At 36.5% G+C, this 27,757-nt stretch overlaps 1 protein-coding gene across 1 annotated transcript in view; it reads left to right on the top strand.

Annotated features, from left to right (window-relative positions):
• The window catches only part of adgra2 (adhesion G protein-coupled receptor A2), an 84,380-nt gene that overhangs the window by 29,470 nt on the left and 27,153 nt on the right, over positions 1-27,757 (top strand). The window contains exon 2 of the mRNA XM_079897900.1: positions 7,260-7,331. Coding sequence (XP_079754026.1) covers positions 7,260-7,331 — 72 coding nt within the window. The remainder of the gene's footprint in view (positions 1-7,259; positions 7,332-27,757) is intronic.

The following is a 27,757-nucleotide window of genomic DNA, read 5'->3' as shown; positions in this document are numbered from 1 at the left end:
CTCCCGCTTTCCAGTTCGAATCCCGCTCAGAGCGGTGCAAGTAGAACCAGAGGGGTTACATTGGAGCTGTTACCCGGATTGGAGTGAGGTTTAGGGGTTGAGTGTAACGGAGGCAAGCTAGTGCAAGTAAATCTTACTCTCCTGGCCTCAAGAGGTGCTCTAGTGACTAATGTTTGAGGCTGTGGTCTATAGGTTCCTTGTTAACATGCCCGCCTCCCATGCAGGAAACATCGGTTCGAATCCCGCTTGGATCAGTGCAAGTAGAACCAGAGGGGTTATACTAATGCCATTCTATACTAGATTTTACATAAAAGGTGTGTTTGCACAAAAAAAGTGGCTGCCTCGAATGCTTTTTTGGTTAAATCTGCTCATTAACTTTTGTGACAAGGCAGGAAATAAGATGAACCAGCTGCTGGTTTGCAAATGGAAGCAGACACACACACTTTCTCAACGTATACACACACTCATACTGCAAACACATTCTTAAGTCCTGATTGGTAATACACTTCCTGATGATAAGAGAATATAGAGCCAGTTATGGTCTATTAGGTTGTGATACATTGAGGACCGACGAAAGAGGAACATGAGTCACTAATGCGCACTTTAGAAAGTTCCAGGATTTATATGCAATTATACAATGGATAATTACAACTCTAAAATCTGATTGGATAAAGCCAGGTGTACACTATGCATGTTTCAAGTCCTTTACGATTGTCAGATTATATGATAATACCCCAATGACATCTTGGGTAAAAGTCAAATCAGCATCAACTGTCTTTTAGACTGTAAGATATGCATATGTGATTTTGGTCATGTTTACTGTCTTTCACTGTGTTTATTGTTGTCACTCTTTGACAAGCACAAGCCTGACAAGCCTGACGTGTCTGAAGTGTGATGTGGGCGAGTAAAAGATTTTCTTTATGCTTTATGCAACATATCATGTAGACAGACATACAAGTGTGTATGTTGCAACCCAGGCTCATTGGAAAAGCATGCCAGTGGCAACATTTCTGCAAAATGAAATGACATTGCTTCTTGCACATTTCGCGTTACTTTCAAAGTGAAATGTCTAATTAGTGGAGTTAAAAGCGCGTTCTGTTTTAATGTGTGTTTACGTTGGTTGTTGTACGTTACGCAGCAGTTCTGAACTGAAATGTGAGGTGAGTGGTGCTAAAAGATTAAAGCTCTATCGCGCTTGAAAATAACGTACCACCTACACTAAACCCTAAACATACCCGATAGTTTTAACAAAAGCAAACGTGTCCCACATTTGTTGAAGCAACTATGTCATTTTAGCTGCTTCTATTAGTCTTTAAGCTATTTTGTCGAAACTCGTGTTTCACTGGACTCGTACTCGAGCGCTTCTCTGAGCAAGTCTGCTACACAAGGACAAGCCACATCGAGCTGCATGAGATGCAAACGGCAAAATGTATTAGATACAAATGATGCACTATCGTAAAAATTATTTGAGGCCATACAAATGTATTGTGCAAGGAACCGCCACATCAAAATAAGCCTTTTTAATAATCAATAATATGTGTTCATAATGTTGTGTGAATAATCTGCAGTGATTTGTAAATTTATATCTTTTTTTTTTTTTTTTTTTTTTTTTTAGCAAAAATGTATGTGGAGTAACGTTTTTCCAATGAGACTGTTGGTGTGTTGACTATGTTAAATATTCAAATTGTTGTATTATTTTGCATCAATAAACGGTTGGGCTAATGAACACTGCAGGGCCAACAAAATTTACTTCAGAAAAGTTGATCTATATTGATCTAACGTGAAATTAAATGACCCTATTTACATTTTTAAAGTCAGCATTAAATAATTCACCCCATCTATTTTTTGTTTGTTTGTTCTAGATCTTATTGTGAATAATTAATCTATTCATGTTTCATTTTTTAAAGATGTTTTGACCTCGTAATGTTTAATCAAAACACTGGACCTTCTCTCTAGTGACATTTGAAGGACTTAAAGTTCACTTAAACCTCACTCCTGCTGATCTGTCACTACTTACATTTCATTGCAACTTTAACTTACATTCCTTGTCCAGTCCATGCTGCTCCAAAAATAAATAAATGTTTGCCTTTGCAATCTTTGATCAAAACATAAAAGCCTGATTTCCTGTGAAATTATTTTCCTTTTCCGCTGACGTCTCTTTGGCCTATTTTTTTCATGTCGACTTGAAAATAAATTATGGTCCCTTTTATCAGGTCACTTTATGGTTTAACAGACAGGGCTTAGATTAAGCCAGCATTAGGCCTTAGTTCAATTCGGACATTTAAAGGGATAGTTCACTTTGAAATTAAATTTTGGTATGTTTTAGCTTACCTCAAGGGCATCCAAGATGTAGGTGTCTTTTTTTCCGCAGTAGTTTTAATTTTGATATTTTTAGGTCAAACCGTTCTTGTCTGTCAGTCATTTAATGCAGGTCTGTGGTCACCACCTCAAAGAGCATGCACAGAGTCGAAATTAAAACAATTCCCCATCGTCCAAATTAAACAATTCCCCATCGTAAGTACACATTGATGCCCTAAGACACGAAACGAGCGGTTTGTGTGAGAAAACGAACAGTATTTATATCGTTTTTACCTCTTGTAACACAGCCACGTCCAAGTGATCTGTATGCAGACTGGTGCATAGATATATACACTAGATGTCGCCTTGGCTATGGCATTCGTTAGCCAAGGCGACATCTAGTGTATATATCTGCCGTAGCCAAGGCGACATCTAGTGTATATATCTATGCACCAGTCTGCATACAGATCACTTGGACGTGGCTGTGTTACAAGAGGTAAAAACGATATAAATACTGTTCGTTATAAGTACTTACGATGGGGAATTGTTTAATTTGGACGATGGGGAATTGTTTTAATTTCGACTCTGTGCATGCTCTTTGAGGTGGTGACCATCGACCTGCATGAAATAACTGACAGACAAGAACGGTTTGACCTAAAAATATCAAAATTGAAACTACTGCGGAAAAAAAGACACCTACATCTTGGATGCCCTTGAGGTAAGCTAAAACATACCAAAATTTAATTTCAAAGTGAACTATCCCTTTAAGTAGCTTTTATAAACGTGCCTTAGAAAAAAACATTACTGGTGTGCATCTTGAGACAAAACATGGTACTGACATGATACTGTATGTCAGTACAAGTTGCTTTCAGTTAAAACAGTTTTAACACATTTAAGTCTGGGACTAGCTTAAGCCTTGACTGTGAAACCGGGGGTATATTTATTATTTAAATTAATCTTGCTGATATTTGAATCCCGGTTTTACAAAGTCTTAGACTTTTGGACCCAATTTGATCTTGAAAAAGTGAATTTTCGCATGTTATTTGTCACCTGATAAATTATTGAACGTTACTATTTTTATCATGTTGCAGTGGCTGCTGTATAAAAACTTTGTCATGCCTAAAACGACCCGTAAACTGTGGGAAAATAACTGTAATGTGTATGGCCTCTTTGATGTATTGCTTCCATATATGATTTAAGGACAGACAGAAATAGATCTGACATATAACACGCACAACGGCGGGATCAGTTTACTTGCATTTGTTTGTTTTTGTTTGTCCATGTCAGCCACAAACCTAATCCAAACCGGTTTTACGCGTGAGCTTTATCCATACCAGCATCCAAACGTCTCTCTCTCCTCCTCTTCTCTTTCCTCTCTTCCTTCTGATAAGACTCTCTCTGGTCTCAGGCCCATTAGCCAATGGCGAAAGGGATAATTGTCATGGAAAAGAGCTGGGCGCGCGTTTGATGTGGACCTCGACTTCCTTTTGATGTAAAAATGTATCCACTGTGATTATCAAGATTATGGCTTCCTCCCCCTCCTCTTCCTCATTCCCTCGCCCTTTCCATCCCTCCATTAAGCCGTGAAGATTAATTGGAAACAGCCCGGTCTGATGGCTGAAGTTGATGCCGTTGTCTTCATAGCTGTCGGGTCGCTTAAATCGTGTTTGGGCTGCATCCTTTCCCAGACGCTCTTCCTCTCTGTTGGAAACACTGTCTTTATATACAGAGTACATATTACATATTATTATAGCAGTGTTTCTTCAACAATGGGCACTTTTCCTTTGTGCACCTATGAAATAAACTCTCTTAAAAACACAATCTGATTTATACTACTATTTAAGGGTTTGGGGTCAGTCCGATTTTTTTGTTAAAGAAATGAAAACTTCAGCAAGGATGCATTAAATTGATCAAAAGTGTAAAAAAATTGATCAAAATATATCCATTTCAAATAAATGCTGTTCTTTTGAATTTTCTATTAATAAAAGAGTCCTGACAAAATGGGTTATGATTTGGTATATGTACTGTATGGATCTACATATACCTAATGTAGTCTGGCTTGTATTTTCTTTTTCGAGAATGAGGGGATTTCGCAAAGATTCGGTCAACGAACCTTCCTCTGGCTTGCAAAACACGCAAAAGTATCAGCAAATTTAATAGTTTATTAAGAGCATTTACAGCTGAAAATAATGACAAAGGCCACACTTCCAAGTACGCAGCCAATTTAGAATTCAAAATGAGAAAAAGAAAAAGTAAAAAGAAAACAGGAACATAATTCTACACCCAAGTGAACAATACTAATATAAATCTACAGTTTAAACAAAAATATAAATAGATCTACATTACAAAAAAAAAAAAAAAAAAACATTAAAGGAGTCATGAACTGCATTTTTAAAAATTGTATAATATTCTCTGAGGTCCACTTATAATGTTATCTAGACTCAGTTTTGATAGTCGTGTTGTGTTGTAATGTCTTACAGCTGATAAAACAGATGCCGCTCACTGAATCTTCAATTCAGGATAACAGCGAATAACTTGGATCAGAACAACAAAAGCAGCTTCAGTATCTGATAAAACCCCATAAATGCCGAAACAAAAGCTAATTGCAACTATCACAACTATTCAGTCTGACTGCGGCGCTACAGTATAAATACTCAGTACATATCAAATGATCTGTATCAGACAAAGCAATAGTGACACATGGTAAAAACACTGTTACACTTTTGTGTTGTGACATTACTGTCGGATCCAATGTAGTTGGCGCTGCATCATCTTTTATTTTCAGTCTCTCTGAAAAGCCTGCATCTAACTGTGTCTTGTTTAAAAACCGCAGTAAAATGAATCGAACAAATGAACGGACGCGATCTTGACTAGAACTTCAGTAAATATAAAGTTCATCCACGCTTTCTTAATGCTAGGATCACAAAAATGGCAATGCAAAGGCTGTGTTTTTCCTCAACTTGGCACTGCAAAACGTCTTGTAATCCACAGTGGCATCTCTATAATTTTGTTGCTTTAGTAATCCTGTGTACTTGGATCTCTTTCGTATTTACTACTACATGACATGTGTGAATCAGTGGGCGGGGCTTAAGAGACAATGATGTAGAAGTAGGCATTGATCTTCTTCTGCTTAAAGGAATAGTTAACTTTAAAATGAAAATTCTGTCATCATATACTCACCCTCATGTTGTTTCAAACCTGTATGAATGTCTTTCTTCTGCTGAACAGAAAGGAAGATATTTAGAAGAATGTCAGTAACCAGACAGTTTCTGGGTCCCATTGACTTCCATAGTAGGAAAAAAATATACTATGGAAGAAGAAGAAGAAAGACATTCATACAGGTTTGAAACAACATGAGGGTGAGTATATGATGACAGAATTTTCATTTTAAAGTGAACTATTCCTTTAAGCGGTGTTTCGTCTCACTATGACGTAATAATGTGACAAAATACGAAATGAGACATTTTCTGAGCCTTGGCATCAATAAAAGCTGCTTTTGGACGAACTAGGAAGTTTTGAGATCTGAAACTTATTATTATATGTGACCCTGGACCACAAAACCAGTCACATGGGTACATTTTTTGAAATTGAGATTTATTGATCATCTGAAAGCTGAATAAATAAGCTTTCAATTCAAGTATGGTTTGTTAGGATAGGACAATATTTGGCCGAGATACAACTATTTGAAAATCTGGACTCTGAGGGTGCAAAAAAATCTAAACATTGAGAAAATCGCCTTTAAAGTTGTCCATTTATGTTCGCGATTGTGCTGCATCCACTCACAAAAATATTTTTTATATATATTTATGGTAGGAAATTTGCAAAATATCTTCATGGAACATGATCTTTACTTAATATCCTAATGATAATTTTGACCCATACAATGTATTGTTGGCTATTGGCACAAATATACCCGTACGACTTATGACTGGTTTTGTGATCCAGGGTCACATATAGTACAATGACCTTTTATATGTCAAAAGATCAAGGATATGTTTATTTCTCAATTCATGACCTCTATAAATCAATAATAGTAAAAAAGAAAAGAAGAAGAGCAAGAAAAATAGTTTTTCAGGATATCTCCCCTTATTTCTTACATGTTTGTTTCTGTTTGATGGAAATTAAAGTGTAACATTGAAACACAGCTTAGTTTTACAGTCTCACCATTTCTTTGTGTATATACCAGAATCGAATGCTGACGTCATGGGGTTTGAAGCAAACAAAGAATATATGTGTGAAAGTCGTTGAGAATATTTGTCTGAAGTGTAAAGCATAAACAGATCCACATTACAAATAATATATACCAAGTTCTGTCATGAAACGCAAACTGGTGAAAATTACATTAACTACATGCACAAGCTGATTGGTTCCTGTTGCATCTGCGGCCAATGAGCTGCTCCTCAACATTTCAATAGTTGGTCAGTGTTTGCTTCAGCAGTTTGCGGCACACTTTCAGAGTTCCTTTGAAGCCCTCCACCTTCCCCAGCTCCACCTGTATAAATTTCATACAGTATATGCTATTTGTGCAGCAGCAGTAGGTCTTACAGTACATGCTCACAGCAGTGTGTCTGTGTATGTACTGGCAGTAGCAAGTCTGTACTTCTACATTCTTTCTTAGGTGTATATAAATACCAGAATCTAAAGCTGCAGTCGCCGGGTTTGAAGGCAGCAAATGAAGAATATTTGTGAGAGTTGGTGAGCGTATTTGTCTGAGGTGCCTAGCCATATAAGCACGTTTGTGTCAGGGTGTTTACAGTTATGCGTGTTTGTGTTGGACATGCGCTTGTGTGTTTTGGTTCTGCATGCGTGTTGGCAAGGGGTGTGTATGACAGTGTGTGAGTGAGGCCTGTTTTCATTGGATGCATGGATGGATTCTATTTTACATCGCTGTCTGTGAATGTGTGATTAGTGACTGTCATCACAATGACTCATTTCATCTCTGCTTTTGCATTTCTTCACAGAAATCTGAGCAACAATCGTATCCGTGTCCTGAAAAATGGCTCCTTCGCCGGCTTGTACTCCCTCGAGAAGCTGTAAGTAAATCTCTTTCTCGCCATCATCTTCATCACCATTGCGTGGCTTAGTGGTGTTTTTGATGTGTGCCGTCTATCTAGGGAAGGGCATTTTGAGTCATTTTAGAGCCAAGTGCTAAAACATTTAAATGAGTAGCCAGTTACTCAACAAGCATTGACCGGCAGCATTTTTGGTCATTTTCACAAAAGTTTCATGGCCCCCAGAATTTTTTGTGTTATGGATAGTATTTGAATATGCAATATATCAAAAGAAAGAACAGACACTCTGCTTTTAAAGGCAATTTTGATTGAACATGTTCATCTGCTTACATATGCTATCACTTGTTTCTGATTATTTTCGTCTGTGTTTTGATCAGGAGATTTAGTAGTCTTTCAGAAGATGCGTAATAGCGCCCCCTATACGTATAACATTGAAAACAATGTCAATGGCGGGGAAGCGTAGTCTCACAAATAACAGACATTTTCATCAATGGTGGGGAAAGAGTTAAATTCAATGAACAACAAGTCCAAATTATTATGATAACAGCAGTTTACTTTAATTTGAACCAGAATGTTCCTTTAATTTTCATACTGAATATTGAAGTCAACGCTGCCAGAGATCTGTTTGCTGCTATCTGTGAGTGTGATGATACAGTAGGGAGGAACGGTCAGTACGCGTGATTATCACAGAACTCTAGAGGAAAGAGTCTCATTACACCTCCATGTATCACTCTGTGAAAAACTGCTCAGTCTGGAGAGATAATAGAGGAGGAGGAGAGGAGGCTGCCAGGGATTGAAGGAGGATGAAATATGTTCTGTTGCTGACTGACCTGAAGTATTGTTGCATGATACTGACAGCCAGGCTATATTATTTTCGAATAAAATGGTCTTGTAGCTCTTTATGGGCCGGTTCACACGGAACGCATTTTTGCTGTCAGTGGAATGATTAAAAAAAAAAGCACACGGTCTAGAGACACGTTTTTTTAGAAGTTTAACTTCGGTTTTAGAAAGACGCTAAGGCAAACATGTAAAGAGGTCAGTGTAGCTCATGACATTGAAAACAATGGAAAAGTAGCGCAGTGGAATGAAACAAGTAATAAAAACTCAGTGAGTGTTTTAGCGCAATTTTCTGACGTCATGGGATCACAACACTAAGAGATAGTAAATCTTTTTATGTTTTTTTTTTTTTTTTTTTTTTTTTTTTTTTGTGTGCGTTCCCGAGATTAGACCTTCCTTAACATAATGCCGAAAACCCGAAGTCTCTAGGTGGTCTGGTTGAGGAGGAGATAGAAGTGCAAGATTGGTGCGCACAGACAGAACAGAAATCCTGAGTTAACAATCGCAATTTTGTCCGTAGGAAAATTGCGCTAAAAATGCATTCTGTGTGAAGCCTGCATATATAAAAATGGTGACAATGGCTAAAACAACAATACTATAATATTATTTTTAGTGGACTAAAACATGTTATATAATTCAAAAAAAAAATTTTTTTGTTTTTTGTGAATGTGTGTATGAGGTCATTTGTGTGTGCACGTGCGTGTGCTGGTGTTCATGTGTGCACGTGTGCAGTGATTAGCCATGTGTGTGTAAGACAGGGCTGCTCTCTGTATGTAGGTGTTTTGTTTGGGGTAAAATGATCTGATTTGCTTGTTTTTGCAAGTGCAGACAAGACCCCCTGGGAGCTGCGGAGGTCAAAGGTCAGAGAAACTGGAGCCGTGCCCGCAAACAGGCACTCGTACCTGGGATTGTAGTTAAACTGGGTTAGGATGGGGGTAGGGGTGTTTTAGTAAAACTACGGATGTTATACCTCTATTAGTAAAACATAATTTCCTTTCGCTTTAAATAGGACATCTTCAAAGAAACCAATTGTATTCTGCATTTTTGGAGCCACATTTTTTGGAGTCTTTCCTTGTTTCCCATGCTGATATACATAATATAATGCAGTTTTATTAAAGCTCCTCTAATACATCAGGATTTTTGCTGCATCGTTGGTTAGATAATTAGATGTTATCATTAGATGTGGATTATTAAACCCAATGCTTTGTTCAGTCTACACAATATTTTTGTCTTTTACGATAGTCACTGTCAGATATGCGATTTTGACTCCTAAACTCATGTCGTAGACAAGAAACATGTCAGACTACACGTTGCTTCCTGGTCATCGCTTGCCGTCTTTAACGACGTGCGTGATGTCATCGAAGAAGACTTCTGGAAAAAAGAGCATAAACAAATAATGGCTACCACAGTGGCATACTATTGTCTCAATGTGATGTTTGAAAGATTATGTATAGAAGAGCTTCTGTGCTCCTTTTGGTCAACTCCACAAATGTGACGGAGCCCGACACGGAGGACCAAAAAAACTGAAACATGCTAGTCTTTCTGTCAGTTGTCGGTCATTATGACACTATACAAGATAAAGCGATTGATTATCTGTCACGAAGCCAACTGTCATTTACGAATCCCCGAGACTTGGCTTAACAGTTTTTCTGAGGATTAAAATTATTAAGATTATATTAACCATATGACAATTCTGTGCCATTACAGTAAACTGTAAATTGCTGCCTTAAATTTTCAAGTGCAATCAACTTGGATATTTAAGTAATTTCAACTTAAATCACATTAAACTGACTTAAAACTTGAGTTGAATCTTGTATACCATAAAAAAGTTGCGTAACTTATTTTGATGAATTAAAGCAATGTAAAAACATATGTAATCATAACTTACTGATCATATAATTTTTAAGTGTAATGCAATTTCCTCACTGGCAATTTTAGTTATATTATTAATTTATTTGGAAATATTTATTCTAGTATACAATAATACAATATAGTATGCTAATATACTGTTTAATATACTATATTTATGTGCAAATGCACACCATGTTCTTTGGAAAAGGCAAGAAAAGGAGTTTGAAAAGGCTCAAAGTCAGGATGAAATAGGATTTTATGAACAATTATTAAATGATAAATTATGATGATTCACTTATTTCGAGTTTTTAAGTAGGAATTTAAGGATGCTTTTAAAAATAAAACAGTTACACTTTATTTTAAGGTGTCCTTGTTACAGTATAATTATACATTTAAGTACTGAGTAATATTTATTAACAACATGTACTTACTATAGGGTTAGAATAGGGTTTGATTTAGTTGCATGTAATTATAAATAATTAACTGTTACATTAAGTACATGTAACATATGTAACAAGGACACTGTAAAATAAAATGTGACCAAAAGTACTTGGCATACTATAGAGTAAGTGAGAAGGGAATAGACATATGCATACCATGTACTTATACTATTTGTATCCGCAAAACTGGAAACACATTTCTTATGCAGTTGGTCTGTAATAAAAACATCACAAAAATAGTATGGCATGGTACGTTAAGAAAACGATGTTGCTTTACAGCTCTTTGGGGCTTCTTTTTTAGGAAGCCCAATTATATATCCTTGGCTACTACAATTCTAATGCTGCAGTCCATTCAAAGTCATATGTGAGATGCTTTCCTAGTAGATATCACAAGCTTCCTTTTATAAAGACATCCCATTGCCAGACATTCTTAAGATGTTGTATAAAGAAACAAATTGCAATGCGAGCATTTGCTTTGCAGGTGCTTGATCGTCAACAAAGATGTCTCCTAGCAACCAAATTGCAGAGTACAAATGATGGTATGCAGTACTAGCATTTGTTCTGCAGATGTATGACTATGAACAGAATAGTTCATTAACTGGGTTTTACACACCTGTGACTTGTCTCAGCAAACAGACTTTATCATCATGTAATCTATACGTTATCCCATGTTTGTGTGACATCATACATCTACATCCACATCCTCATTTCTGAATGAGAAAACTGAACTGGTTTCAAATCTGATTTCCAGACAGAAAGTTCTGACTTTTAGAGTTGATTGAAATGCAGCATGACAACCAAGTAACAAAAGATAACTAAAATAAATATACTATATCATGTCATACAATCACTTGTGAAAAAGAAGAGCATTTAGTAGAATTGAATGTGCACTTGTAGTGTTCTTAAAATCTTAAAAGTATATTTTTAAGAAAAGAATGTGCAGATAAGATAATACTAATGAAATAAAAGGCCACTTAAGTATACTTAAAGAGTACACTTTCATGACTGTTTCTTAACTGTAAGACACTTTGTAATAATGTCAAATTAAAAGTTTTACTTTAAAGTGCATTTTAAATTATTTTGTTTCAAAAAAGTACACTTATTTTGATGTGTTGGCTAACATACTAAAGCACATGTAAAGTACTCAATTATATTTTTAAGTGTAGAGTGGTATTGTATATTACATTTAATATATTTTGAATGTACTGAATTACATCTTCATTATTACAAATGTGTAATTACAAATACATGGCAAACAAGTTTCAATAGAAATTATATTAAAATATATTTTAGGTTACCATAAATGTTTGTCAGTACATTCGTCAGTACACGTTAACCACAATTTTAAAATCACACTTAAATATGTACTTGAATCCCACTTAAGTTGTCCAAAAAAGCACTTTAAAGTGCAGCTAATTGCATTTAACTCAAATCAAATAAGTTTTCATTTAATTGCAATTATCTGGCAATTAAGTGTCTGAAAACATTACATTCTAGCAGAGTTACTTTAAAAATGTGCTCAAATTACAAATTACTTCATAAAAAATTATTCAGTAACGTTATACAAGCACCACAATGTGAAAGCAATGTAATCTGATTACTTTTGGATTCCTTCAAGGGCACATATGTAAATAATAAAGTCAAGTAAAAAGCAATATGTAGGAGAATAATTGCGCGTGCACCAGAGGTGTCTCACGTTATGACTGGCAATAGAATTTGAGATGTGATTGAATGTCAAACATGTTAATTTTTCCATCATTATGTTGGTAAACCTTATTATCAGAATAATTTCTGTTAAGCTTGTGTATATTTTTAGAAAGATATTAAGATATTAAGCAATAATGTAATTTTTTTTCCCCTTGTTGTTTTATATAATGACCATTACGTGGCCATGATTGGTTTTCCCTGAAGAGAAATACCTTGTTGTCGTAAATAAAAGTAAAAGAGTGGCACGTTCGTTGTGTTTTACCGTGAAATGAGAGTTCCATGACTATTTTAAAATCAACAGATTTGACTTATCTCTCATCGACCCGCAACCCACCCGCATTTAATTGGAATGTTATTTTTTTATTACTTGGCCCACCCAACCCGCAATTTATCCATAGTCTCCATGGATATAACCACGATCCGCACATCAGTACTATCAATAGCGTTATGTCAAAATAATTGATTTAGTTTTAAGTGAAACGATTCTAATCCTGATAGTATTCCCATTTTTAAAAAAAATGTAACTGTAATCTGATTACTTTTTTTAATTTATGTAGCTGTAACGGATTACAGTTACCAGATTTTTGTATCCTGATTACGTAATGCCGTTACATGTATTCCTTTACTCCCCAACCCTGGCCCACACATATATTTTCTAAATGTATAATCTTTTTGTAAGAAGTTTTTTTTAAATTATGCTAAAGTATACTTCTTTTTCACAAGGTAAATGTTAAAACACTGATAAATCAGTTTTAATAAATCAGATAAATTTAGTTTTCTCATGAGAACATGATTACAGTTGATTGTAGGCTATACTTCGTAACAAAAAAAAAAAGTTTTCCTGCCCTGGGCCTCAACTTCCTGAGTAGTGACAGGTCTGCTGGATATGTTCTCATCCCATTGTTACGCAGTTTATTCTTGTTTTAATACAACGGCTTGGTGTGTGTGTGCGTGTGTGTGTGTGCGCACACGTATATCTCTGTTCATTGTTTCCAGCTTGTACTGCATGTGTGTAGTGTAACATGCTGCCGGGAGCTTCTCTTATCTGTGCGGTCTGTAGACCAGTCATCCCAGGACAGGATGATCTTACTGCTCTCTCTACTACCCAAAAACTGCTGATATCATATTCATGTTTAGGAGTGTTGTTATATTAAATATCAATGACAGATCTGACTACTGACACATTCACTGCAACTTTTCACTTTTTCCTCTCTCTCAATTCAAAGGGTGTGTTTATCAGCAAAGCTGTATTTCACTGAAGTGATGTCAAAGCATTCTTTATCATGACACATATGTTATCAATATGACGCGAAAAAAACTGCAGCACTTTGTCTTTTTGTCTGGCTGTGTTTTCCTCAACCCATGTGTTGTGTGCTATGCATCCTATTATGGAAATTTCTCTCAAACTGTTCTGGCATTGCTTCAAGGCTCTAAATATTCTCTAAACAGCCATCTCTACCTCTGTCTTTTTCTTTCTCTTTGTATACTATATATATATATATATATATATGTGTGTGTGTGTATGTATGTATGTATGTATGTACAGTATGTATACTCTTAAGACATGTGTTTCTGTAAAATCATACATAACAGAGAGAAATATGGGAAAAGAATCCAGATTGTTTAATTTAATTCAGTGTCAAACTCATTTTAGGTCACAGGCCAGATTTTATTTGCTAAAGGAGAACTCCGGTCAATTTTAACATTGAGCTAATTTTTAGCGTAATTTTCCACCGGACAAATTGCGATTGTTAACTCATGATTTCTGTTCTGTGCGTCTGTGCGCACCAATCTTGCACTTCTATCTACTCCTCAACCAGACCACCTAGAGACTTCGGGTTTTCGGCATTATGTTAAGGAAGGTCTAATCTCGGGAACGCACAAAAAAAAATCCAGGAAAAGATTTACTATCTCTTAGTGTTGTGATACCATGAGGTGAGAAAATTGCGCTAAAACACTCACTGAGTTTTTATTACTTGTTTTGTAAATTTGGAGTGCTGTCAATACAGAGAATAACGACAAAAATCGGTGTTGCCTACACCGTGTTATCCTCTTTTTAAAATTTTCACCCTGTTGACTTCAATGGGGCAAGTTTTAAACCTGCTTTTAGCCTCTTAACATCCTTGATGTGTCATTACAAGTGCCCAGCCAATGTGAGTGATTCCTTCAGAGTGAACACGGGTGAATCTGACTGCAGTAGATGTGAAAGATATGAATAAAAGTGATGTTATTTCAGCCAGCGCACATACCTGTATTTACATCCTGTTTTCGGTCGAAGTCCACAGTAGTCCATTGTCGAGTTCACGCACATAGGTTTAGTACCTATGATCACGCGAGTGAACTCGACAATCACTCACATTGGCTCGTTATTAGTAAAAATGTGCAACACAAGCATTATTATCATTTTCTATACAGTGAAAATGCATCCTTCTAACTGATTATTACGTTTATTTTACTTCTGAAACCATGATACATTTTTTTTTTCAGGATTGTTTAAACAAAGTTTAAAAGAATAGCATTTATATGAAATGGACAGCTTTTGTAAATGTTTTTGTGTATTTTTATGTTGTTGTCACTGTTGCCATGAGTGAATTATTTATTATATTATGTCTGTCACTTTAACTTAGTCCCCCTGTTGTCAATAATCTTATTCCTTAAAACTCATCCTTGATCACCAAAATTACATATTTAAATGTTTTTTCCTTGAAAAAAAAATCCTCCATGCCTTAAAATAGCTTAAATGTAACTCTACACTCTACGAATACATTTAGTATTCGCGGTTCTATGAATATGCAAATTAGCCCTGCCTCCACTCACTCACACCAGCTCAGATATCCACTTTGTTACGATCGCACATTGACCTGATTGGTTACAAGGTAGTTTGTGACGTCAGAAACACCAGCGATTTCAAACTGCGTTTTTTAGACTCTTTGGTTCACTGCAGTTTTAAGGAGAAAATACTCAGTAATGGTGTTGATTTATGATTTTTCACATGGTTTGTCTTAAAGCATATTAAAAACCACCACATATAAACAACATTAAAAGATTTTCTGATTTATACTTTTACTAAGAGAATATACATCAGCTCTTCTGAAATGCAGACATCTAATATAAGATATAAAAGAATACATAGTGTTATATACACTAACAATCACAATGCAAAGCTCCTCCCAAGTCTAACCATGACCATAAAGTAAACTGCAAAAACAGGTCATGTGGAACATGTCACAGTTATGACATGCTAGCACAAGACCGACCATGCTTATATATCAGTGCCACACCTTATAAGTGAACTTGAGGGAAAATAAATATAATGACAGATTTATTGTTGTTGAATCTCCTTTATCAAAATATACCTACTTGACATTCAATCACACATTTCTCAGGTGTGATAGGATTGACGTTCTCTTTGAAGTTATCTCATTCTTAGATATTGTGAAATGAATTTTCTTCAGTATATGCCTCTATAAGGACCGCAGTGTGGTAGTATTACAGTAATGCCAGAGGGCAGAAGGAGAGGCCGGTGTTGGTTCTCTGGTAGCTCCTCACACAGTCCTCCCTTTCATTAAAGCAGACCTCCTCAAAGAAAAGAAGTCCTTCATAGCTCGCCAAACCACCCAATGAGAGCGATGTTTAGCCATGTTTGTTTTATACCCTTATAGAACACAGCGGGCTGCTGTAGGATGTCGTGAAGGCCACATGTTAGCGTGCATGTGTGTAAGTGTGTCTTTGTGTTGCCTTGGCTTTCATTCACATACTCACAAGCACGTTATATGAAAAGAGCAATTTTCACCTGAACCCAGCCAAACCCACGTTTTTTCCCTTGATCTACTAAATTAAATTTTCCACCCAGCGCCGTCCCTTAAAACGGCACACAGCCACGTACACACACACATCCTGTAATGAGGCCGGCCCCTGCTAACGAGCGGCGACCCTAACGACTGTGTGAAAAGATCACAGCGGCCTGTCCAGCACTGATTTGAGCAGAGCTAATGAGAATAATGAGAGAGAGAGAATGAAGATTTACAGGCTGATGGAGTGAACAGGATGACAAAAAGTAGAAGCAAAGTGTGGTTTCATATAGAGAATGAGATAAAGACATAGAGATAGACTTTGACCCTGTCACAATGTGAAAGGCTAGAGAGATGGATTAATATATACAGTATATGATAAATGGATGGATAAATATGATGGATGGATGGAAGGATGGATGGATATAATAAATGGGTGGAAGATGGCTTCGCGGCTGTAATTGACAGTGGCCGCTTCGGATCCAAAACACTGCTTATCTTTGTTTTGTAGCCCGATTTACACGGAATATGGACATAGAAGCAACAGATGATCATGTGTACCATTGCCAGACACTACTGAGATATAGAAATCATCCGGAAATCAACAAATAGGATGACTTGCTACGGGGACCAGGCCTCCAGTCCTCTGTGTCATTGATGCTGTTGGCCGGGGAAGGGAAAATCAAAAGCAATGCGTGAGAAAGCGGAAGAGTGGCAAGCGGGCAGGAGCCTGTGCTAGGCTAAAAACAAACCCTAGCTGGCCGGCACTCCCGTCCATCCAGTTGGAGGATGTTCTTACGACATCTTCAACATCTCTCTGAGCAGGGCCGTTGTTCCAACGTGCTTCAAGGCTACCGCTATTATCCCTGTGCCAAAGAAGTCTTCCTTGTCATGCCTCAATGACTACCGTCCTGTGGCACTCACACCCATCGTCATGAAGTGCTTAGAGCAGCTCGTCATGAAGCATATCTAGACCCTGCTGCCCCCCTCACTGGACCCGTCTAAAACACTCCACTGATGATGCCATCTCCACCACACTCCATCTGACCCTCATTCACCTGGACATTAAGGACACCTACATTCAAATGGTGTTCAAAGACTTCAACTCAGCATCATCTACTGGATCTTGGACTTTTTGATTGGGAGACCTCAGTCAGTCCAGATCGGGAACAGCACCACCCCACTGAGCACTGGGGCCCCTCAGGGTTGTGTGCTCAGTCCTCTGCGGTTTACCCTGCTGACTCACAACTGTGCAGCAATGTATAGCACCAGCCACATCATTAAGTTCGGCAATGACACGACCGTGGTGGGTCTCATCAGCAAGAACTATGAGTCAGCATAGGAAGTGCAGAGGCTAAAGGACTGGTGTAAAGCAGACAACCTGCTTCTGAATGTAGACAATGCAAAAGAGATGGTTGTTGACCACTCTACACTGTACATCAACGATAGTCAAGAACAACAAATTCCTCTGTGTCCACCTTGTGGAGAACCTCACCTGGTCCCTCAACACCAGCTCCTTAACAAAGAAAGCAGCGCCTCTACTTTCTGAGAAAGCTGAGAAGGCCAAGCTCCCACCACCATATCCAGAGCATCCTGAGCAGCTGCATCACTATCTGGTTTGGAAAATGCACCGTCTTGGATCGTAAGACCCTACAACGGATAGTGAAGACTGCAGAGAAGATCATTGGGGTCTCTCTTCTGTCCGTAATAGACATTTACACCACATGCTGCATCCAAGAAGCCACCAACATCGTGGCTGACCACATCCACTCTTCACCCTCCTACCATCTGGAAAAAGGTACCGAAGCATTCAGGCCCTCACATCCAGACTGTGTAACAGTTTATTCCCACAAGCCATTCAACACCTCAATAGAAAAGGTCTGGACTGACACACACTTAATGACCACCCACAGTGAAACTTTTTACACAAACCACTTTGCTGAAAAACAACAATGTTTACATGTAGTGGATTTATTATTAAATGGACAATTAATTTGCACAAAAATACTTGTCTACTGTCTAAAATTACTCTACTTGTCAGCACTGCACTGTTACTGTTCGTAATAGCGTGTGTTGTTTGCACTAAATTTTGTTTGCACATGTTAGCACACGCACTTTATGTAGTGTCCATAGTTAGTTTTGTATTTCGCGTCATATCGTGTTTGTCGTTTAATGTAGCACTTTGGTCCCAGAGGAACGTTGTTTTATTTCACTGTGAACTGCACTGTATATTACTGAAATGAAAATAAAAGCCACTTGACTTGACACGAAGAAATTAGATAGATGGATTGATTGATCGATGGATGGATGGATCCAATCCTATGTATTTTCTGTGGAACACAAAATATATGTTTTGCTCACCACTGACTTCCATTGTATGGATACAAACAATATGATGCTGTGAACTATTCCTTTAAAATTTTGTCTATAGAAAGTCACTGTAACCTTAATGAGAATAGATTTCTTTCCAGCAGTACCTGCCACCCAAACTTAAGAAAACATACTCTTTTATTGAGAGTGTCTGAACAGGATCAGAATGAAAAGTTTGCCCCAACTCCCTAATTTAACATGGGTTCATTATGCTGTGTTTGGAATTAAGATTAACCCTCTATTGCACGCATTATAGACCTATAGAACAAAATATCTGACTCTTTTTCTTCTCTTAGAATGGCTTAACTTGAAGTGCTGTAAAAAAAAAAATGGAAAAAAAAAAATTTGGAAAAAATATTGTTTTAAGGTACTTTATGATATGTTGCCATATGGCAACAACATACAATAGTGGACATTTTTTTGAAAAATTTTGCCATTTAAATTAGATTTTTTCAAATCTTTTTTGAAGAGGAGTGGACCAACATTCCACCGGCCACAATCAAAATCGTATAGATCAACTCTATACGAAGGAGATGTGTTGCACTGCGTGAGGAAAATGGTGGTCACACCAGATACTGACTGGTTTTCGGACCTCTAAACCCCCCCCCCCCCCCCCCCCCCAATACAGTAAAATGGCACATTTTAGAGTGGCCTTTTATTGTGGCCAGCCTAAGGCACACCTGTGCAATAATCATACTATCTAATCAGCATCTTGATATGCCACACCTGTAAGGTGGATGGATTATCTCGGCAAAGGAGAAGTGCTCAATAACACAGATTTAGACAGATTTGTGAACAATATTTGAGAGAAATAGGCCTTTTGTGTACATAGAAAAAAGTCTTAGAACTTTGAGTTCAGTTAATGAAAAATGGGGGCAAAAACAAAAGTGCTGTATTTATAATTTTGTTCAGTGTAGCTAGCTAAACTATAGCAACAATGTCATTCCACTATTGCAAAGTTTTTTTACGTTTTAGTTTGCTTTCAGCAGCTACCGACAAGAGGCCGCAGTCGGTCAAAAATCACGCCACAGAAAAAAACTGCATGTCATGTGACTTCACCAAAGCACATCATTGGCTAAACTAAGGTCTTCTCATTCCAACAAAAAACACTAGAATGTTTTCTTAAAGAGACAGTGGCAAGGAAATGAACACAAAATGTATGTTGCCATTTAGCAACACTATGCGGTAGAGGGTTAACATTGTTTCCAATGTAGGTAAGGATATGGCATTATCCAGAGTGGGACTGCAGTGTGTGTATGTGTGCTGGTCACTGCTAAACTTCTCATTAAATCTGAAGGGCAGTGGCAGGGAATTTAACCATCTTTCCCCTAATAAACAAAGCTAGAGAAAGACAGATGTGGATTCAATCAGCTTCTTTTGATTAAAAGTTCAACAATCAAGCATTGATTGACCAGAGTATAATACTTTAAACAAAAAATAATAGACCTCAGTGAGACAAAAATAAATCCAATGCCAAAAAATATGTTCATCTCTATGTTGGAGATATTAAAGTCAAACACTTTTAACAACCCATTTTTCTCCTATAATCTGACATACCCTTGTGAAAAAGAAGTGTGCTTAATTGTACTGTATGTGCACTTGTGGTGTGCTTCAAATCTTAAAAGTATGTTTTGACTGTTTCTTAACACACGTAAGTACACTTTTATTACTCTTAACTTTGAAAAAAAATGCACTTTGGCATATCGATAAATTAAATGTTTTACTTTAGCTATACACTTTATATCATTGTTTTTATAATATTTTATTATACTTTAAAGTAGACTTATTTTGATGTCAACTAACCTTTTAAAGTACATGTAAAGTAATAATTTTAACTGTAGTTTATTTGATATATCACACGTAAAGTTAATATATTTTACAAAAATGTACTATACATTTAATATATGTAGTAATATGTAATTTTAACTGTAGTGTGTTATTTGATATTATATGTAATGTAATACTAAATGAAATAAAAATTTGAATAGAAATTACATTACAATAAATGTTTGCCAGCACAATCGGCAGTACACTAATTTATTTCAAAGACAATAGAAGCAATTATATTATTACATGTAAAGATGTACTGGTAACGCTTTAGATTACAGCCCGGAAAGTATTGCACAATTAAGACAAATTTGCAGCGTAACTTTCAGTAATTATAGTGTACCTATAAAGTATTTGCATCTATAAGTATAAGGGAACAATATGTAAAGTTTGGGGAATAAAGGGGGAACAACCAGGATAATTAAAAATGATTTATACTGTAAGCATTACTAAGAGGTACTTATTATACTATTATGATACAACAATCTTTCATTTGGGAGCAATTTAGGTACCTTTTTGAAATAATAGTGTACCAATGCATACTGTATAGGCTTTTTAAATTTTACATATCTATGCATTTATACATATTATTTTTATTATTATTATTATTATTATTTAAAAAAAAAATTATTTTTTGATAGCAAAAGTGCAGATGTTTAAGTTTGGGCTAAAACTATTGCAATTTTTTTTTTAAATACTGGGAAATATACTCTTATTCCATGTAGTTACAGGGCAAGTGGTGCTTGTTACCCTCTTGTTCCATGTAATTACAGGGTAAGTACAATACAAATACATACACAATCTAATATCACTGTCTCTGAAAACTTTATTTGACAAACAACTTAATACAGTTGGTCTAAAGCGATAGTCTGCAGTTTAAAAAGTTTAAAAAATTGTAATTTTTCTTACGAACACCTATCATTTCACTTCAGAAGACATTGATCCATCCATTGGGGTAGCATGGATTACTGCACTTATTGTATATGCTGTTTGATGCCCCAACTTTTAGGAACACATGAGCTTGCATTATATGTATTCCCAGAGATTTATTTTTTATTTTTCTAAAAACCTTCATTTGTGTTAATCTGAAGAAGGAAAGTCGTATACAAAATGTGCTACTAACTGTCAAGACTTAAGCATTTGAAAAGAATTGTTGATTAAAAAGAGCACTTTTAAATGAAAAATATGTTGTAAATCTGTTTTGAATTAAATTGTTTTTCAAATAACTTAGTTATAAACAGCTTACAGTATAAATAATTTAATTCTCCTGGTTGTTCACCAAACTATTACATATTGTTCCCTTATACTTACATGTAAGTACTTTAGTACGAAAGTTACACTTTAAAATCGTTTTAATTACGCAGTACTTTCTGGGCTGTGATCTAAAGCGTTACCGATGTACTTAATCCTAAATAAGTGGGTCAATAAACAATCTTAACTTAAACTAATTGTATTAAATATAAATTTAAACCATTTACATTTTAATTTAATTGCAATTAACGGTAACACTTTATTTTACAGTGCGTAATTACAATCAACAAACCCTCAGCCAAACTAGTCCTACCTTCACCCTATAGTAAGTACAAGTAGTTAATTAATATTACTTGGTACTTAAATGTATAATTACACTGTAACAATGTCACCTTAAAATAAAGGGTTGCACTTTATTTTAAGGTGTCATTGTTACAGTGTAATTATACATTTAAGTACCAAGTAATATTAAGTAACTACTTGTACTTACTATAGGGTTTGGGTAGGATTAAGATTTGGTTGAGGGTTAGTTGCATGTAATTATACATAATTTACTGTTATTACTATGGTAAGTACATGTAACATATGTAACAAGGACACTGTAAAATAAAGTGTTACCAAATAAAGTGGAACCCAATTAATATGCAGTTAAGTGACTTTACATTCAGTTCACACTTAATTTTATTCTTTAAAGTATACATTTGTTTAAAGTACGTTTAAAAGTATGCTAAAGGTCTTTTTGAGTTAAAAAGATACTCAGTGAGAAAAAAGGACAGTTGGGTAGACTTGATTTAATCCATCAGTAATTGATTGAATTGTAATTGTTCATTTAAGAATGTTTCTTAAAAGTGAAAAAAAAAACACATTTCAGTTGTAATATCATAACTGAAAAATGAAAAGAAGAAAGTTTCTTAAAAGTGAAAAAAATACACATATCAGTTGTAAGAAATATCATAACTGAAATTTGACAGTAGTTTCACTAGCCTTGATTTGACTGGACTTGATTTACTAGGCCTCGCTGTTTACTCAACAACTCCTCCACTGCACAACAACAGTCCAAGTTCTTCTTCCAGAGTTCATTTCAAGTTCTTGTTGAGATGTTGAGCCAATGAACACGCCTAACAGCAGGGACTGAATATTCAGTTATCTCAGGCTTCATGTCCAGTAGCGACACGGTGAAGAAAGTGTTAAAAGTGCGGGACAGAGCAGGAACAGAGGAGTGTGTGAGGAAGAAGAAGGGGGGCAGACCGCTGGGGTTGATAGACTCCAGATGTGACTATTAGATAAACTCAAGGCAAGGGGTGTGTTTGTGAGTGTGTATATGTGTGCTAGTGTGGGTGTGTTTATGTTGCTAGCGGGACCTGATAGCGTCTGGGCTTTACACGAAATGCAAAAGCAGGATGGAGTGACAGAACGTACGTTTGTCCGGTGAAAAGTCGGTGAAAGAGCAGACGAGAGTTTTGGGGAGGGCATTTTCACTGTGTCTGTGAAATGCACAGCTGAGCTGAATTAACAACTTGAGTTTTTTTTTTTTTTTTTTTTTTTGCATTTGCTCTCTGTTTCCTTCTTTCACATCTACAAGAAATCCTTTTCATTTTGCCCTCCTAAAACCCAGACTGACTCGATCTCGAAGTCCACCCACATGCAGCAGTGTTCACACATAGCTGGTCATTGTCCTTCATCCATTCACTCATATTGTGCTCTGTTGCTGTCAGACAGCTGTTTCTTTGTACTCACACTGGCCTAGACAGCGCTTCAGTGCTATAATCTTAAAATACTGAGTGGCGGCCCAACATGCAGAACTTTCGATTGATAATTGCATCTTTTCCAATATATTGATAGAGTTGGACTTATGGAAAATGCAGCAAAATGTATTATTATAGAGTTCAACCGTCAGGTTCTGGAAGTAAAAACCCATTCATTTTCCCCATAGGGGATTTTTAATGATAACTTGTAAACCTTCAAAGATAAACCTACTGTGAGCTACGAGATTGTTAATAATGACGCATGCTTATGGTGAAGCCATCATTGTGCATTACTTTAACTTTTCTTTTTAAAAAATTGTGCTTAACAGCAAAATTCCGGGTAAAAATCTGAATTACCAAATAAAATCACCGATTGTGCCGAAAGATAACTCATTCAGTGCCCGCTCACTCCCATTAAGCACTGCAAATTATGTAATAGAGTCAATCTATTACGTCAATAATAAGGGTCATTAATAAGGGTCACATTTAATAAGGTCATTCGTACAAATTCATACGAATTGGGCAACTCGTAAAATATGTACGAATTAGCAAAAATCGTATGAATTCATACGAGTGAAGTCATATGAATTCGTACGAATTAGCCACCTCGTAAAATACATACGAATTGCTGTGAGATCGGGTTGGTTTTGCATACAGTGCTGTGCAAAAGTCTTAGGCATGTTAATATCCCCACCCCAAAAATGGTTGTAAGTCAGTTATTTATATCTTTTGCTGTAGTGTGTCAGTAGGAAATATCAGTTTACATTTCCAAACATTCTTTTTGCCATTAATTGTAATAATCCAGTGAGATTTGTGTATGCACAAGGAGTCTGACAACAGCCGGTATGATCTGATCTCACCATCAGCGAGTCCGTCTGTGATTACATGAAGAAATGGAAGAAACTGAGACAGACTAAATCCAGAAGAACTGCGGGAACGTCTCCGAGATGCTTGAAGAAACCTTCCTGCAAAGCTACAGTACTGTGAAAAGTACTGCCACTTGTGTTAAAATGCTGTAAAGTGAGAATGCTGTCAAAAATAAAATCACAAATTGAATTTATTTATGATTTAACTTCTATTAACTAATTCAAATCAATATATAGTGTAACGACCCTTTGCGTTTAAAACGGCTTTTGTCCAGGTACACTTGCGCATAGTTTTTCAGGGAGCTTTGCAGGAAGGTTTCTTCAAGCGTCTCGGAGACGTTCCCACAGTTCTTCTGGATTTAGTCTGTCTCAGTTTTCTTCTGTTTCTTCATGTAATCACAGACGGACTCGATGATGGTGAGATCAGATCATACCGGCTGTTGTCAGACTCCTTGTGCATACACAAATCTCGCTGGATTATTACAATTAATGGCAAAAAGAATGTTTGGAAATGTAAACTGATATTTCCTACTGACACACTACAGCAAAAGATATATAATTACTGACTTAAAACCATTTTTGGGGACATTTTTGGGGTGGGGATATTAACATGCCTAAGACTTTTGCACAGTACTGTATATACGCATGTTTTGAAATTATCTTATAATATGTTGTTTCTATACCCTTGTGGGAAAAAAGTATACGTAATTGTATTGAATGTGCCCTTGTAGTAGGCCTATAATTCAAATCTTATGTATATTAAAGGTGCAGTAAGCAATTTCTGGGAAACGCTGTTGAAAGTGGGTCGGACAGATAACTACAACAGCACCAATCAGCAGTAGGGGGCGTGTCCACACATGATGGGGGAGGAGAGAGAGAGAGAGAGAGTGAGCAAGAGGGAGATTGTTGAAGAAAGGCTGCGTTCCAGTCCACTTTTAGACACGCACTTGCAAACTTCCCTAAGCACTTCCCCCTCGGGGGAATCCTTGCCGCCGTTTTGAAGTGCGTTCCACTTCGTGAAGTGGACGAGGGAAGTTTATATGGACAGACCCTCGCTCCCTCGATCTTGACCGAGTCTACTTCATATGTACACTTCAGGCATCTCCATATACCACAATGCAACACGATTGTGATGTCTACGCATATTGCGTTTAATTACCCCACCACAAACAACTCTTATTTTTTTTATTAAACAACTCAAACACACCTATATACATATAGAATGCTGCATTAAACAATTTCGTAAGGGGAAAAAAAATTCAATAAATCAACCCCATAGTGGATTCTAAGTGATCAAGGGCTTAGCACGTTCCAATTCAGCTTATTGCAAAGGTTCCGCCAGTAGTGGGCACTCATGCAACGTGAGCAATGACGTACATCCGAGTTAACGAGATGGAGGGAAGTTAGCGAGTGAAGGGCATGACAATGGAATTTTGGACCAATTTTGGAATTTTGGATCAAAGACTGTTAGAGATGGCTGAGAGACATAGCAAAAGAGAAACATTCAGAGGGATATCACTGTAAAAGGAAGGGTTATTATCAGGCTTTAGGACCCCTGTTAATATTGGAAGTTTTCCAGCACTGGAGATACAAGGCCTGAAAATGGACGCAGAGGTTGCATTGTTTCTGCTCTATGAGTAACATTGGTTTTGCTGTTTCACAGAACTAAGACATGCTGTTGTTGTAATGTTAGCTTAACAGTTTTTGAGTGTCATTGTTTGTCTGGAGCTGGTGTGCTGCTTGCAAAAAAAACTTAACTTAAAAAAAAAAACTACTTGCAGATAATATTTCTGAAATAAAAGGCCACTCAAGGGCAGAGTGTATTGCATGCATTTCTTATTTAAGTACACTACTTTTTATTTAATCTCAAAGTAAAGTGTCATCGCATGTGTTTTAACTATTTTTTAATTGCTTTAAAAAGTTTATTTTATTACATTTTGTATGTGACTGGAAGTGATGATGTCTCAGTGGGTGAGTTGTTTATTTTGCAATTAGTTTGCCAGATTGTTGTCATTTATAGGCATCCGTTGACTGCATTGACTGGACCATAGATTGATGACTTTTCCTCTTCTCATGTTCCTTTTGTATCTGTATCTGGCAATTCTTTGCCTTATTTAGTTTTTTATCTTTCTACTATCACTTATTTTTATTTTCTTATATATTTTGCTTGTTGTATTCCTCATTTGTAAGATGCTTTGGATAAAAGCATCTGCTAAATAAGTAGATGTAAATATACACTGTTCTTGTTAGTCTTTGGCTAATAGAGAACATACACATGCTCAGATTGTTTGAAAATGATATGAAGTAAAACTGGGTTTTGGCATTAGTTCTCTTTTACTTTTGAGTCTCTTCAAATGATTTGACAGTAAACCTCCCTGCAGATGATACAGAGTTCAGCTGAAGCAATATACTAAAAGCATAAATGGTATTTTTTTTAATCCATGTGCCTAATTTATTTCTGGTAGCGTACATGCTCCAAGCACAGGGCCAAGCAATTTTCCACAATTCCGGTCCCAACGTTTATCTTGGCGTAGTACCTTCCTTCTGCCATTGAACAAATATATAATCAACATAAACCACAGAAATGCAACTCTTCAAAAGTGCACTTTGTCTTTATAAGTTTAGTGAAAATCTTGGTCAGGAAACGGTCTGGACTTCACATTACATGTGTATTTATTTCAAGCTCTTGAAATATGCTGAATATTTCAGTCTAAAGGGCCAGTCCAGAACTAGGTATGGATATTGGTTCAATTCATCTGGATATTAAAATTATGACAGACATTGTAGATATTCTCAGTTTTTTTGTGGGTTTGGGTGATAAGCTGCAATCATTTCAATACAAATGCAACAGAAAGTTAAATGCTGTTGCCTTTGACTCAGGATGGACTGGATAGAGGAAAACTATTCCAATAATCTGAGGAAGGAGAGGAAAAGCAGGAAATGACTTGGAAAAATAAGAAGCAGGCAGATCCAGATTTCCTGTTTAGGTAGGAGTGGGTCGATGTAAATTTCAAGGCAGCGTTATAAGGACCCCATTGTGTGGCCATTACATGGGGTCAGTTCTGCTCCCCCCCCCCCCCACTCAGGACTCCGGCGATATGGGAAAAACAGTGTTTAAAAAAAATTGAGAGAAAGGAAACCGTAAAAATAAACGAGAAACAACCTCTGTGCAGGGACAGGAAAAGACATGCGGCACCAAAATGGCTTCCACTATTTGCACCTACATCTACAAAGCAACACACCTCACCATATCTTTCTCACCGAATGTGCCAAATGCACTATGTTTTCTGTAAACAAGCCTACATAAACTAAGGAACTATATAACTTGTCAGAACAAATGTTGATTCTGAAGACTTATATTAAAACTCTGCTCTGAACATGTACCTGTCCCAGTCATTATTGTTTCATTCTTTTGTTTTCAATATTATTAATTTGGTGGCTTAATATGAGGAATATTTGACACGTACATTTAATTTATTATTGTATTTTTGTATCAGTGAGGTCAGACTATCAATCTAGCAATTTGATTAAAGCCATGTGTTATGTTGCAGTTTCTTTTTAAATTTACTGTTTTACTTTTACTCGCCAATTCAAAAATCTAGATAGTGCACATAGAGCAAAACAGTCTGGTTCCAAAATGAAATATCCCATTTATTTTCCTTGAAGGGATAGTTCACCCAAAAATGTAAATTATGTCATAATTTATTCACCTTCAAGTTGTTTCAAACCTTTATGAATTTCTTTCTTCTGCTGAACACAAAA

Source organism: Squalius cephalus, assembly GCF_949319135.1.
Source record: "Squalius cephalus genome assembly, chromosome: 16".
Lineage (NCBI taxonomy): Eukaryota > Metazoa > Chordata > Actinopteri > Cypriniformes > Leuciscidae > Squalius > Squalius cephalus.
The sequence above is the reverse complement of the archived record's forward strand: the minus strand, read 5'-3'. Positions and strand labels throughout refer to the sequence as shown.